The 16,292-nt window shown below is 44.4% G+C and overlaps 1 protein-coding gene across 1 annotated transcript; it reads left to right on the forward strand.

Moving 5' to 3' along the window:
* Nucleotides 1-236: 236 nt before the first annotated feature.
* On the forward strand, nt 237-15,155 carry LOC129850351 (serine/threonine-protein kinase/endoribonuclease IRE1-like; the record flags this gene model as incomplete). Its single annotated transcript, XM_055916800.1, has 17 exons — nt 237-402; nt 2,033-2,134; nt 2,764-3,025; nt 4,305-4,383; nt 5,763-5,922; nt 6,246-6,361; nt 6,454-6,657; nt 7,120-7,363; nt 7,567-7,657; nt 7,965-8,154; nt 10,229-10,328; nt 10,569-10,768; nt 10,995-11,142; nt 11,833-11,960; nt 12,108-12,231; nt 12,953-13,020; nt 13,109-15,155. Coding segments are annotated over 17 exons (3,009 nt in total), but the record flags the coding sequence as incomplete, so codon positions are not given.
* Between the last annotated feature and the right edge of the window lie 1,137 nt (nt 15,156-16,292).

Raw genomic sequence — 16,292 nt, forward strand, 5'->3', positions numbered from 1 at the left:
ATTCTGTATATATTTGTGTTTTTATGCATATTGCATATTTATTGAAACGCAGACTAGACAGCTTGAATAATAGGCTTTGGCTAAAATTCTCCTAGTGGTACGCAATGCCACGTGCGACAGAAACTGAGCATGAAAAGGAGATGAGACCAAAAAGACACAAGAAGTGGACATAAAAACAAATGAATTCAATATATATCACTCAGCCCTATTGTGTCCATGTGTTTGTGTCCTCATGATCTCCTTATGTCTGTTTTTGTATCACTTTGTGTGTATGCGCAGGTAAGAAGCAGGACCTGTGGTACGTGGTGGACCTGTTGACAGGGGAGAAGCAGCAGACCCTCACTTCCTCCTTTGCTGAGATGCTGTGTCCCTCCTCCTCCCTGCTGTACCTGGGACGTACCGGTAGGCACCTGTAGCCCACACCACACCCACCTGGCTGGCTTGGGGTCTAAACATCTCCATGGGATATTCATTATTCACTTCTCTCCCTTAAGCCACTGGGTAATACCTATGAGGTTCAGTTAGGCCCAGGCTCATAGAGATGTGTTCTGTCTATTCGTTTCTATGGATAGACCCGTTTGCCCCCAACCCCTGTCCCCTCTACATCCCTGCCTCTTCCTGGCTTCACCTGGTCAGCCCTACCTATCCTTCCCCCACAGCCCCAAATCTACTTACTTAATCTCCATAGGTATCTTCTCTCCAGCCTATCCCAGCTAATTTGTTTGTACTGTCTAAAGGCGTCAGCATGCTTCAGGTCAGCTGGCAGCTAGCCGAAGTCAGCTAGGCGAACCGAACGTGTGTGCTCACATACTCCCTTAAAAGACATTCGCTTGAAAAACGAGAAAAACGCAGCTGTAGTGCTATTTGTCCATTTTTGAGACACCGTAGTCAGTATACACTTTCTCAAAATAGTCAGAATTAATCTAACTCAAGGAATCTATCATTCATTTTAAAGTTTTTTTCCCGAGGAGATCTTTGTTGCGCAATTTTGAATCTAACTAAGATGTTTGGTGCATTATTTCTCAATGAAACAATGTGCATGAAAATGAGTCGTCTCTCGTCGAATGACAAGAGACTTTATTGAAGAATCACTACTGTTGACCAATCTCAGACGAAGGGGCGTAGACTTCGGCTACCTACTTCGTCTTGCGTCCAGACAGAAATGTGTGTGCCCGAACACTCAAAAACCCTCACTGAAGTCCAAAACAAACAAAAACATCACTAAATGTCATCATAATATATGCACAAACTCTTCCGAACTGTTTCAGCTGGGAAGCATGCAGACGCCTCAACCCTCTCTGCTAATGGCACTTATGTAAAAGTCTGGTGTCGACGCAAAGCCTCTTCAATTTAAGGGGCTTTTTTGGCATGGGAAACATATGTTTACATTGCCAAAGCAAGTGAAATTTCTCTCCCTCTGACATTTTAACCAGGATCTTGTTGTACTGGGTTTAATTTTCCACATCCTCATTCATATCCCCTTTACAGACCTTGGATCAGCTCCCCTCCCCCAATCCTAACCTTAACCATTAGAGGGGAAAATGTGAATCTGACCCAAGATCAGTGATTAGGGGCAACTTTCCTGCCTTGGAAATGCTACGCTACTTCCATGCCCATTTGTACTCCCAGTTATTACTGCGGTGATCTGTCATACCCTGTCCTATGGCATCTGCTTAATTTTGATGTCACTTTAGATGACTTGTTTGTGGCTTGTTGTAGATATTTATGGCGTTTGTAAAGGTCAGGCTGCCAGGGCAGCAGTCCAAGAAGTGGCCTATAAATGCTTTGAGATGTGGTATACCTCTGTCAGGGGAACATGAATTTGGACTTCTGTCATGTTATCCTGTGTTTTTCTAAGTTGGCCACTGTTGTCACCATAGCTAGCATGGCTGTATAGTTGTAATGAGCGCTCTCACCATTTCTTCCCAAAACACAATATCACCATGGTTTGAGTCCTGCTGAGTTTACTTTCACTACTCTGGCATATCCTACATGTTCTAGGCTACAGTATATGATGTTGTCCCTTCCCCAGAGTACACTATCACCATGTACGACACCAAGAGTAGAGAGCTCCGCTGGAATGCCACCTACTTCGACTACGCCTCCACGGTGCCTGACGACGACACCAAATACAGTAAGACATGCTTTTACATCTCTCCATAGCGACAGTGAATGTAGGCTATGTATGTGAGAGACTGAGTTGTTTGCGATATGCTGTCTGGTAGGGCTGTGATGATGCCAGTATCACAATATATTTTCCATGGCAAAAAGGAAAACAGGAAGCAGATGTAACTCTTTGGTCCTGTAAGAACCTGCAGGATGTAACATATTGTGTGCTACAGCTTGGAAAAGAAATACCTCTGATTCTGGATGACAACAATGATTTTTGTTTCCAACATCAGGGCTGTTTTTCTAAAGAAGTTAATCCGCTTCATGTTTTTGTTTTCTTGCCATGATACTAACGTGTATTGTGTTACTGATATCGTCCCGGCCCTGCTCTCTGGTTGAAAGCATATCTCATGCTACATAGATCCAGGGAGATGATTTTCTACTGTCATTATCCTCACAACATATTACTATTGAACATCATCCAATATCAAGGAAACTAATATTAAATATCCTCTCTCTCCTCACGTTTCTCTTTCCCTCTCTACCTCTCTTTCTATATGTGTATTATCCACCTCACGCCATCGTTCACATAGTTGCAATGATGCAATACATACACCCAGTTTACGTAACCCCCCTCTCCCCCTCCCCTTATAGAGATGGCCCACTTTGTCTCCAATGGTGATGGGCTGGTGGTGACAGTGGACAGTGAGTCGGGTGACGTCCAGTGGATCCAGAATTACAACTCCCCCGTGGTGGCCATGTACATATGGCAGCGTGAGGGCCTGCGCAAGGTGCCGCTCACCAACGTCGCTGTGGAAACGCTGCGCTACCTCACCTTCATGTCAGGCGAGGTGGGCCGCATCACGCAGTGGAAGTATCCCTTCCCCAAGGAGAAGAAGCCCAAGAACAAGCTCATGTAAGTAGACTGTGTGATCGACAGTGGCTTCCCTTTAGTTACTCAGCTATGGAGGCCGCAAAACCCTGACTTAAAATATGACTTTGTAGGCGGCTTATGCTTTCATAGAAAAACATAGACAATTGGATGAAACTTTTTCATTGTCACTTTTGGACAGGGAAGAGTCTCCATTTTACCCTCATGTCATTGTTTTTCTAGAGTAAATCCCTCCAGGGGTGGGTATTTTAAAGTGTAGAGCTCACTACTGTTTTAGCTTGAACTTTCATGCAAATCTCACATAGCCATGGGCATTGAATGTGCAAACACATATATTCTGCAATGTAGAAAATAGCAACAAATAAAGAAAACCTCTTGAATGAGCAGGTGTTTTCAAACTTTTGACTCGTACTGTATTTGCATATCTGGGGTGAGGATTCCGTCCTGATGGGTTATAGGAATAGAAGCCCCACCCTTTTCTATAAACAATGTTGATTGGTTTCTATCAGCTCCAGTCTATGCTCAGCAAGACTCCAAGCAGAGCCTCTCCCCTTTAGCATTTGCCACAGCATTTCTGCCGAGACCATTCTCCTTTGACTTCTGTTGAATTAGTTTATCACGCTTATTTAGCCACTTCCTTTTCTCTTTTATGATTAATGAAATAATTTACGCCGAATCTCTGTTGTCCTTCAAGACATTTCTTTTGTTAAAAGGGCACCCCTTGAAAATGCTTTAGCTGAACTCTTGAAGTCTCACAAGTAATTTAAGATGGGTTGAGTAAGTTGATTTTGCATTCAGCACGCGTTACGGTTGATCTCCCCATCCTGAGAACAGGGGTTGGCCCCATCTCTACCTGTCGTGTTAGAGCTTTGAAATGCATTCCAGGGCTCTGAATCATTGATGGGGTGTATTGAAGATCTCTTTATATCTATGTTTGATGATTGCACGAGCCATTGGTGGTGTAGTCAGGACTTGTAGAGATGTGCATCATTTGTTCATAAAGTGATACGTCTAACCAACACAGATGGACTCTTTCAGTCGTGTTTTCACAATACAGTTCTGTACTTCTATTTACACCAGCTTTCAGAAGAAAGGAGAAATAAGAGTTTCAGTGGGTGATCTTGTAGTGTGTGTGTGAAATTGTCTGTTTGTAACCAATAGTGCAGTTTTCTGACTCAAGTCAAAGCTGTCTACAGTATAATAGAGAATGTCCCTATTCTAAATGTCCTGGTTGAGGTTTACTATTAGGCTTCTCTTCCTTGTTTAAAGCTAACATTAAGACTATCCTGTTCTGTTTTCACAGGGCCACACTCTACGTAGGCAAGTACTCCACCAGCCTGTACGCATCGCCCTCCCTGGTGCATGATGGGGTCACGGTCGTGGTGAGTGGCACTAGGCTCTTCTGTGTTAGAACAAAATGTGACATTCCGTCTAGAATCTAGAACATCACCAAACAACTGGAAGCTTCTGGGAGCTGATCTCTTAGCCCAAGATCAAATATGTGAGTTAAGAGTCACAGGGACCCTGCACTAGTGTTGGTTTGGTTGTTTACCTGACCACAACACAGGTCACAATCCCCTCAGGCCTGGGTCCCTGCAGCACAGAGCAACATGGGATAGTATCAGCAAGACCCCTTATTTCTATCTATTTACAATAAGATGTTGAGATTAATTTGACGTAATCCATTTGATCTTGACATCCCACTTATTTCAGTTTCCTTCAAAGTAGTAAAGGATGTATTCATTTAACAACATTAAACTACACTAAGTATGTGGCCACCCCTTCAAATGAGTGGATTCGGGCTATTTGAGTGCTGAAGCGTGTAGCGCATAAAAATTGCTTGTCCTCGGTTGCAACGCTCTCTACCGAGTTCCAAACTGCCTCTGGAAACATCAGCACAAGAACTGTTCGTCAGGAGCTCCATGAAATGGCAGAGCAGCTGCACACAAGCCTAAGGTCACCATGCGCAATGCCAGGTGCCAGCTGGAGTGGTGGAAATCTCTTCCTCATTGGACTCTGGAGCAGTGGAAACCCATTCTCTGGAGAGATGAATCACGCTTCACCATCTGGCAGTACAACAGATTAATCTGGTTTTGGTGGATGCCAGGAGAACGCTACCTGCCCGACTGCATAGTGCCAACTGTAACATTTGGTGGAGGAGGAATAATTGTTTGGGGCTGTTTTTCAAGGTTTGGGCTAGGCCCCTTAGTTCCAGTGAAGGTAAATCTTAACGCTACAGCATACAATGACAATCTAGACGATTCTGTGCTTCCAATAGTTTGGGGGAAGGCCCCTTCCTGTTTCAGCATGACAATGTCCCTGTGCACAAAGAGGTCCATACAGAAATGATTTGTTGATCAGTGTGGAAGAACTTAACTGGGCTGCACAAAGCCCTGACCTCAACCCCATCGAACACCTTTAGGATGAATTGGAACGCAGACTGTGAGCATCAGTGCCTAATCGCCCAACATCAGTGCATACTGCTCTTTTGGCTGAATGGTAACAAGTCCTTGGAGCAATGTTCCGACACCTAGTGGAAAGCCTTCATAGAAGAGTGGAGGCCGCAAAGGGGGACCAACTCCATATTAAATGCCCATAATTTTGGAATGAGATGTTCGATGAGCAGGTGTTCACATACTTTTGTCCAGGTAGTGTATATTAACATTGAACTACTTAGTACTTGAAAAGGATGTTAATCACTAGGTGACTTCCCTAGTTAAATAAAGGGTCCATAATCTAGTGGTTTGTGTGTCTCCTGTAGCCCCGCGGCAGCACCTTCCCCATGCTGGAGGGTCCTAACAGCCAGGAGGTAACAATGGAGGAGGAGTGTGTGATCACCCCCAGGACCAGCGTCAAATTCAACTCTGCCCTGAGGGAACGCAACCACATCAACTTCATGAGGAACCACCTACTCCTTATAGGTAGAAAACACCCCTCTCATGCATTCCCCCCCCCCCCCCCCCAGTGTCTACGCCTACCTTCCCCCCCCCAGTGTCTACCTTGTGTTATTATAGTGCTCTCTGCTGGATGCTCAGTCAGTTCTCAGATGTGGAACACAAGCATTGTCCAAGTCCATGCAGTTGTGGCAGTAGAATAAGGTTGAACGTTGGTTTTGAGAGTGATATCAGCATGATGATTCAAGGATTTAAGAATGTGTTATTGATGTTATATAGATGTTATTACACACACTGTAATGTCATCATAGTGGTGATGCTGTTGCTGGTTGGATGCGTTTCTCTCCCAGGTCATCATGAGACGCCTCCTGATGCCCATAACAAGATCCTGGAGAAGTTCCCTGACAGTATCCCACGCCAGCAGGGCAATGTCATCCCCACCACCACAGAGAAGACCCTAGAGGAGGTGTGTGTTTCAGTCCTTCAGCATGCCAACTAACCTCTCCTCTTTGATTTTGTTGGAGTATATAAAATATCTTCTCCCTCGTCCTCCCCTAGAAGGTGAATGAGAGTGACATGGGAGAAGGCCCCACTGTGGGCCCCAGCCCCCCGGCGGTCACCTCCATCCAGGAGCAGCGTGGGCAGACCACACCGGTGAGGGTGGAGGCCCCTGTGGACTCCATGCTTAAAGACATGGCCACCATCATTTTCAGCACCTTCCTCCTGACTGGCTGGGTAGCCTTCATCATCATCTACCCCAAGGTGAGGGAGCACTGACACCTATTGGTGATCTGGTGTATGGCTGTGGCTGTTACTACCTGGCTGTACAGATTGTCAGTCAACAAGCTGAACATGAGTGACAAATGTATGAAGTAAAGCCACAGTTTAGTTCCAGTATGATGGTACGTTCTGTGTTAAATGTAGGAAGCCACAGTTTAGTTCCTGTATGATGGTAAGTCCTGTGTTAAATGTAGGAAGCCACAGTTTAGTTCCTGTATGATGGTAAGTCCTGTGTTAAATATATGAAGTAAAGCAACAGTTTAAGTCCAGTGTGATGGTAGGCTCTGTGTTGAATGTAGGAAGCTGCAGTTTAGTTCATGTATGATGGTAGGCTCTGTGTTAAATGTAGGAAGTAAGGCCACAGTTTTAGTTGAAATGCTGAGTTATGGATATAACACATACCTGACCTGAACACTATAGCTCACTTATACATGTACTTCCCAGAGTGTTCACAAACAGCAGCAGCTGCAGCATGAACAGTTCCAGAGGCAGTTGGATGAGCGGCTGGATCTCCTGAGGAGACAGCCGTTCTCTTCCCCGGGGACTGACCTGCCCCTGCTGGCCCCGGACGCTGACTCAGACCACAGCAGCCCCAACGGCACCCCCAACATCACCCCCCGTGCATCCAACCACTCCAACCTGTCTGTGCCTGAGCTGGGCAGCTCTGCCAACGAGCCCGAGGACGGAGGTATGGAGGGCACAAGTGGATACACACATTGATAAAGACACACGCATTGATGCACACAATTACTCACACATACTGTACACACTCACTTACAACAGGTCTAGCACTGCTCTGTTCATCTTGATGCCTGGCAATTGTTTTGAAAATGAGAGTAAGATAATTTTCTGATTCCAATATCTGATGTGCTTTTTTTTATGGTTCATCAGATGAGGACTCCAACATGGTCAGAGTTGGAAAGATAACTTTCCGGCCCAAAAATGTTTTGGGACACGGTGCAGAGGGAACCATCGTGTATAAGTATGTCTTAACCCAGGCTAATGTATCTACATTTTGTAACAAAGTGAAATGAAAGTCAAGTGTCTTTTTGAGGCTGCTCAGTTAGTCGTTCAATCATCTCTACTCGACATATAGACTCTCTTGAGAGTCTTTGGCTGCATCCCCATTATTTCTGTGCAAGTGGGTAGAGAATTGGGACACAACCTTCGTTTTTCATTTATTTTGATAAATGTTCAGTTTTACAAACATACAGACAAGAACTCAACCTTTCTTTGTAAAGTGTCTGTTTAGGAATGTTCTACTAACCTTCCCTTGCTCTGTCCACCAGGGGTCAGTTTGACAACCGTGCCGTGGCAGTCAAGAGGATCCTCCCAGAATGCTTCAGCTTTGCTGACCGTGAGGTGGACCTGCTGCGCGAGTCGGACGAGCACCCCAACGTCATCCGTTACTTCTGCACAGAGAGGGACCGCCAGTTCCAGTACATCGCCATAGAGCTGTGTGCCGCCTCACTGCAAGAGGTACTGCAGCCTCACTGACCACCAAACCAAGGGGTCTGCAACACCCGGCCCACAAGCCAAATGCGGCCCACAAGCCAAATGTTTCTGGCCCGCCAAAGTTGTCTTAAGCCCTACAACACCCTCTCTCTTCCTGACCTTTCAGCTTATGCTCTCATTTATTAATTAATTCATCCTCTCAACCTGTTTGGCCGAGGCGTTCCGCTAGCGGAACTCCTCCCACATTCCACTGAAAAGGCAGAGCGCGAAATTCAAAAAATATTTTTTTTAAATATTTAACTTTCACACATTAACAAGTCCAATACAGCAAATGAAAGATACACATCTTGTGAATCCAGTCAACATGTCCGATTTTTAAAAATGTTTTACAGCGAAAACAGCACGTATATTTATGTTAGCTCACCACCAAATACAAAGGACAGACATTTTTCACAGCACATGTAGCATGCACAAAGCCAACCTAACTAACCAAGAACCAACCAAACTAACCAAGAAACAACTTCATCAGATGACAGTCTTATAACATGTTACACAATAAATCTATGTTTTGTTTGAAAAATGTGCATATTTGAGGTATAAATCAGTTTTACATTGCAGCTACCATCACAGCTACCATCAAAAATAGCACCGAAGCAGCCAGAGTAATTAGAGACCAACATGGAATAACTAAATACTCATCATAAAACATTTCTGAAAAATGCATCGTGTACAGCAAATGAGACAAGCATCTTGTGAATCCAGCCAATATTTCAGATTTTTTAAGTGTTTTACAGCGAAAACAAAATATAGCATTATATTAGCTTACTACAATAGCCTACCACACTTCCGCATTCATTCATCAAGGCACGTTAGCGATAGCAATAGGCACGTTAGCGTTAGCGAATAAACCAGCAAAAGATATTAATTTTCACTAACCTTCATAAACCTTCCTCAGATGACAGTCCTATAACATCAGGTTATACATACACTTATGTTTCGAAAATGTGCATATTTAGAGCTGAAATCAGTGGTTATCCATTATGGTAACGTAGCTTCTATTTCCCAGAATGTGCGGATATTTCTATTAGACTCTCACCTATTCTGACCAAATAGCAATTCATAAACATTACAAAAAAATACATGTTGTATAGGAAATGATAGTAACACTAGTTCTTAATGCAATCGCAGTGTTAGAATTCTTAAAATATCTTCATTACGACATAAGGCTTATGTTATAGTGAGGAGAGTGGCCAAAACCTGGGCGCAAAACTACTAGTACACAGTTCGACACATATATGAAATAGCATCACAAAATGGGTCCTACTTTTGGTGATCTTCCATCAGAATGTTGGACAAGGGGTCCTTTGTCCAGAACAGTCGTTGTTTGGATTTAGAACATCGTTTTTCCTTCTTGAATTAGCAAGCACACTGGCCAAGTGGCGCGAAGCTCCCCATCGTCAACAAACACAGACAACGCAACACGCCTAACGTCCCGAAAAAATTTCAATAATCTATTAAAACTATATTGAAAAAACATACTTTACGATGATATTGTGACATGTATCAAATAAAATCAAAGCCGGAGAAAGTATTCGCCTATAACGACGGCTTTTCAAAAGGCAATTCCAGGTCCATCTGCGTGCTCTCCAGAAAAAAAAAATGGATGACTCGTCGTGCCAAGATGATTTATTCCACCTCAGACCAAGATAAACACTTCCTTTCTTCTCTCACGTCCTCTTGACATCTAGGGGAAGGTGTATGACGTGCATGTATACTCATACGTGTCATGCCCATTTATAGGCAGGCCCTTGAACAGAGCATAATTTTCAGACTTTCCACTTCCTGGTCAGAAAGTGTGCTGCCAAATGAGTTCTGTTTTACTCACAGACAAAATTCAAACGGTTTTAGAAACTAGAGAGTGTTTTCTATCCAATAGTAATAATAATATGCATATTGTACGAGCAAGAATAGAGTACGAGGCCGTTTAAATTGGGCACGTTTTTCCCCCAAAGTGTAAATAGCGCCCTCTATCCTCATCAGGTTAATCTTGTTACTTTTACTCACTCACTGGATGTGGACTCTTTGTTTCCTCTTTCAGTATGTGGAGAGACAGGATTTTGATCGGCATGGACTGGAGCCTGTGATGCTGCTGCAGCAGACCATGTCAGGACTGGCACACCTGCACTCCCTCAATATAGGTAAGAATCACAAGATGTGCACCTCCACTAAGTTTTAATATAGCTTTTCATGAAGAACACAAAGGTTATACTCAAATGTTTCTATGTAAGTTACAGTTAGGGCAAACCATACAGTAATATTTTCAATAAGATTCACAAGACTACTGCAGCTGGACTAGGTACAGTAAACATCTAAGATCTCCTAGGTTACAGGTTATTCTTCCAGCCTGATCTGATCTTCTCCACTCTTCCCGTCCCCAGTGCACAGAGACCTGAAGCCCCACAACATCCTGGTGTCCATGCCCAACGCCCACGGTCGGGCGCGGGCCATGATCTCCGACTTTGGCCTGTGTAAGAAGCTGGCGGTGGGCCGACACAGCTTCAGCAGGAGGTCCGGGGTGCCCGGCACCGAGGGGTGGATCGCCCCAGAGGTCCTCAATGAGGACTGCAAGGACAACCCTGTGAGTGGTCCCTCTCTCTACTGGAGACATGACTGGTCCGGATTTTACAGATAGCAGCTGTCATGAAACAAAAGCCTGTGTGACTGTCGCTGTCTGATACTAATTTAAATTGATTTGAATGCAGTTCACTGTCACATACTTATCTTGCCTTTATCAAAGACAATGATTGCTAACCATCAACAGAACGCCATTATTGAACTCCTAACCTCTCTCTCTTCCTCTGTAGACTTGCACGGTGGACATCTTCTCTGCAGGCTGTGTGTTCTACTATGTGGTGTCCTGGGGATGTCATCCCTTTGGCAAGTCCCTGCAGAGGCAAGCCAACATACTGCTGGGAGCCTACAGCCTGGACCAGCTACAGCCCCACAAACATGGTGAGGACATCACTTCCTGTTCTCAGACCCACAGGAAGGCAGTGAGGGGAAGTTGGTGTAGGATTGGTTTTGAAGTGATTTGATTTAAACCAGGATGTTGACTGTCTAAGAAACAGTAGTTTCGTGCTGGTGAGTATCAGTTCAGCCTTTGAAAGTACAAAAAAGAGAGCAATAAGTTTACATTGGACAGTTTTGGTAAAGGCAGTATGAGAGTTATTATAGACAGACGGGGTCCTGATGTTATTGCAATTTTGTTTAATGCAAACCCAAACATTGACAATCAGTTGTTTCACATCAGAGACCTCTGTTGTGGAAAATTTGATCCAAAGATTAGACAGAGACTCATTTATAGTTATAATAGTGAATCTTTAATACAGACGAGAAGCTGCTAGGTAGATCCCTCTCTGATCACAGTCAGGGAAGGAGCTCCAAGAGTAAATGGCTACATGTCCCTTTTACCGTGGAAGGTAATAATACAATCATATTGTTACAAGTTATTTTATACAAGCAACAGTTCCAGAACACAATGGCCTTGTTTTAGGGTGCAGACATAACAGGAGTTATGAAATGCATAACATCACAGTCCAACACAGAACAATAACATAACCCTTGAGAAGTGACAATAGCTCACCCCAATTCTGCCACAACACCGCCCCATAGTGACTGAGTGTTTGGTCTGGTCTTTCCCAGAGGACATCGTGGCCGCAGACCTGATAGAACAGATGCTAAGCATGGAGCCCCAGAGGAGGCCTTCTGCTGAGAGCGTGCTCAAACACCCCTTCTTCTGGAGCCTGGAGAAACAGCTGCAGTTCTTCCAGGTCACAATCAAATCCATTACTTTTCTATTAAAACTGTTCCACATAAATCAGTATAGCACGAGGTGCAACTGTGAACGGAACATTTTCCAATAACGACATTTTCTTTGTTTAAATAAAAACCCATATTTCATCTTGTTTCCCCTGTAGGACTTGAGTGACAGGATAGAGAAGGAGCCGCTGGACGGACCAATCGTAAGGCAGTTGGAGCGAGGGGGGCGGGCCGTGGTGAAACTGGACTGGAGGGAGCACATCACAGTGCCTCTACAGACCGGTGAGAGACTGGCCTGAGATCAGTTGTAGCTACAACCACATACCTGTTTTACAAGACTTTGTCCACATCATGAGTGTAGACTGGTAAAGAGACTGGTCTGAGTTCAATTTTAACCCTACCACTATGCTAGTGCCTTTAATAAATTAAAGGGTATATATTTCATGAGTTAAGAAATGATATGACCTACTACAGTTTTGTACTGAACCTGATTATTAGTTGCCCAGTTAGGGTTAATGTTTCTCAAGTGCAGTGATTATAAAATGCAGTGACGGTGGATGTGGTTTGCATTTCCTGTCAATCCAGACTGCAGCATTTAGCTGAGCTCTTCTCAACCTGAAAGGCTGCTTTGCTTCCTATTGAGTGTTCATCTTTATAGGGTTGTTTCATAGGGTTGTTCTAATCTTAATATGCTACTTACTGTATATGAAAGAAATTGTAAGAGAAGGTTCGCTGTGACTGTTGCACTCATGAGTTTTTAATTTGCATGTCAGTCATTTGTCTATTTAGCTTGTTATGTTTTCATGCCTTGTGGAGAACTAGTCGGCTGAAGATTTCCTGACAGGTAGACTATATTTATAGGAAATCTAACTTTAAACCAGGACATTGTGAGGTATTTCAATCTTGCTGTATTATGAGACTTTTAGGATAAATTATACATTTTAGGATAAATTATTAGAATGTACTGTGTGGATTAATCATTGCATGTATTTTCTCTTGGCAGACCTACGCAAATTCCGGTCGTATAAAGGAGGGTCTGTCAGAGATCTTCTCCGTGCCATGAGAAACAAGGTATGGGTGTCTTTTCAGCTAAATTATGTGTGTTTACCTGATTAGATGTCAGTTTATATGAATCCTTCTTCTGTTGTCCCTCCTATAGAAGCACCATTACAGGGAGTTACCAGCAGAGGTCCAGGAGACTCTGGGCTCCATCCCTGATGACTTTGTCTCCTACTTCACTTCCCGCTTCCCCCACCTGCTGCGCCACACCTACCTGGCCATGCGCACCTGTGCCCACGAGAGGTCCTTCCTTCCCTACTACTCCAGCTCAGAGCAGCTCTCCTGGATACGGACTCCCTACACACACCCCGGGCCCAAGGCCACAGAGCTGCTGCAGACACACATGTCGCAGCCGGAGGAACCCACACCGTCAAACACAGTACCCTCACAGCCTGAGAAGGTGTCAAACACAATTCCATCCACAGCACCCATACAGTCAGTGACCGTATCAGACTCCACACCCATACAGTCACTGTCAAACACAACAACACCCCCACAGTCAGTGCCAACCACATTACCAGTAGAGCCAGTATCATCCACATCATTACCAGTCAAACCAGTACTGCCTACATCACCCTCATCCACACTGCCAGACCTGCCCCCACAGACAGTGTTGCCCTCAGAACCCCCCACACCCTCAGAAACCCCCCTTACAGATCCCGTCCCACCTGAACCACACATGCTGCCAGTGCCACATCCAGCCACACCGGACACGGCGCCTGCCTGAGAGCCGACGAGGGGTGGTGGGTGAGTGCTGCACAGAGGAGCATTGCCTTACGAGTGGACACATACTGGTGTTCTGTTGCTCTGTCCTGTGCTGGTGAGGACCAGGCCTGCAGTGTCTGGGAGCTGCCGACAGGGGGGAGCAGCAGCCCAAACCAAGTGCCTTTCCTGCTCGACTGAGACAAAATGGCTCCGAATGGAACCGTCCCAAGGTCCCTCGACGCATCAAGAAGCCAGGGTGGAAATGAACTAGTGGGGGCCGTACTGTGTACTACAGAGAGAATCTGTTTTATTTGCAATGGAGTCCCTGCTAATGTCAAGTACTGTGAGGTATTGTTGGGCACAAAATACTTGGCAAAGCAAGGGAGGAATTCTTCTGTTGATGTTGAAAGACAAGTCGACAATGGTAGTTTTACTGTGGAATCTTGTTATTTCTCTTAATGAGCCTATACACTGTAAAGAGGTGTATATTTTTGTATAGGTGACGACTTGATAATGACTATCGTTGAAAATCATGGGATGTGGCCATTGTGCCTTTTTAAATAACACTGTGTTATGTATGTGAGCTCTGAGGGTAGACGTCTCTGGAATAGTTTTGCTTGCTGCTGCAGATGCTGCTAGTGACGGCTTTTCTCTCTTGAATAACTACTATTTCAGTGCCTGTCTTCTTGTGCAGGCGAGCACAGATATGCTAAAGGGTGTTTGAACTGAACACTGGTAAAAGCATAATGTGTTTGTCTTTTCTACTTTTATCTCTGATAGCGTTGTGCTGTACATCAGACACAAGGCAATATGTGATCTGATTGTGTTTTTATTGCAGGACATCGCCCAAAGTCTTGTTTGCTTGATCTCTGACACACTAGGCCTTTACTAAAACTGGTTCAGCTACAAGTCATGATAGGATGATTACAGAAAGCATTCACTTCACATTCTGGTTTTTGCTGTCAGAGGAATGATGTGTTTTCTCTCATCCTAGCTTTGATGAAGGATGATCCAATGCAACATGTTTTATTCAATCGTATTGTCTGTATAATGATTGGCAGTTAAATAGGTCTTCATTTATTACATGAATTAACTGTTATAGTTTGTTAATATTTTATTTTTAAGTGGAATGCATTTACTTCAGGTTTATTTTGTACTGTTCATTGTACATCAAAAACCCCAAGAATGTACAGTATTTTGTCTAATGCAAGCTGATTAAAGTTAAGTGAAGAGGGTTTTCTGCAAAAGTGAACAGTAAATCTTTTGCAGTCTCGTCTGACGATGCCTTTTACTGTTAAGATTTAATTTCTAACATGCCATCCTGAATGCAAGAATAGTTTGTTTTATGATATTCCATTTTCAGTTTTGCAATTGTCTCCTTTTGCCAACATGTCTGCCATTGTTGGAGTGAAAATGCCAAATTAAATCAGCATTAATATCTGTTACTGTGTTAGTTTGCAGATATTTTGAGCTTGTGGAACTAATGCTGCGTTCATAACCAAGTGGGAAGGTGGTATTTACCAGTCGGTAGACTGGGAAAATCCACTTGAACGCACCTACAACTTGTAATTACTAGTGGGAAACTCAAAGATCGTCCCTGATCTCGACTTCTCCCACATGCTGACCTCTGACATCACCTACTAAGGAAGTGACTTCACCAACAGCATTTTCGGCAGTTAAATGTAGCACAACATTTATAAAAAGCAATCTATTAACGTTTTTTAACTTGAATTTGTTAACAACCATGAAAGCTGTACTTTTAGTTGGTGAATTGTGATTTGGTGTAACAATGTATGCAGACCCTTCTCTATGCAACCTGATTTAGATGTCAGTTTTATATGAATCCTTCTTCTTTTGTCCCTCCTATAGAAACACCATTACAGGGAGTTACCAGCAGAGGTCCAGGAGACTCTGGGCTCCATCGCTGATGACTGTCACCTACTTCACCTCCCGCGCCACACCTTCCTGTCCATGCACACCTGTGCACAGAAGGCACTTCCTTCCCTACTACTCCAGCTCAGAGCAGCTCGCCTGGATACGGACTCCCTACACACACACCGGGCCCAAGGCCACAGAGCTGCTGCAGACACACACGTCGCAGCCGGAAGAACCAACACCGTCAAACACAGTACCCTCACAGCCTGTGATGGTGTCAAGCACATATCCATCCACAGACCCCATACAGTCAGTGACCGTATCAGACTCTACACCCATATAGTCACTATCAAACACAACCACATTACCAGTAGAGCCAGTATCATCCACATCATTACCAGTCAAACCAGTACTGCCTACATCACCCTCATCCACACTGCCAGACCTGCCCCCACAGACAGTTGCCCACCCAGCCCTCAGAACCCTCCACACCCTCAGAAATCTCCCCTACAAATCCCGTGCCACACTGGACACGGAGCCTGCCTGAAAGCCAGGTGATGGGTACGGCACAGAGGAGCGTTGCCTTGGGGTTTTAGGCTGGGTTTCTGTATAGCACTCTGACACCTGCGGATGTAAAAAGGGCGTTTTATAAATACATTTGATTGATTGCCTTACGAGTGGACACATACTGGGGCCCTGTGGCT

The sequence above is a fragment of the Salvelinus fontinalis genome, unplaced genomic scaffold, assembly GCF_029448725.1.
Source record: "Salvelinus fontinalis isolate EN_2023a unplaced genomic scaffold, ASM2944872v1 scaffold_1947, whole genome shotgun sequence".
Lineage (NCBI taxonomy): Eukaryota > Metazoa > Chordata > Actinopteri > Salmoniformes > Salmonidae > Salvelinus > Salvelinus fontinalis.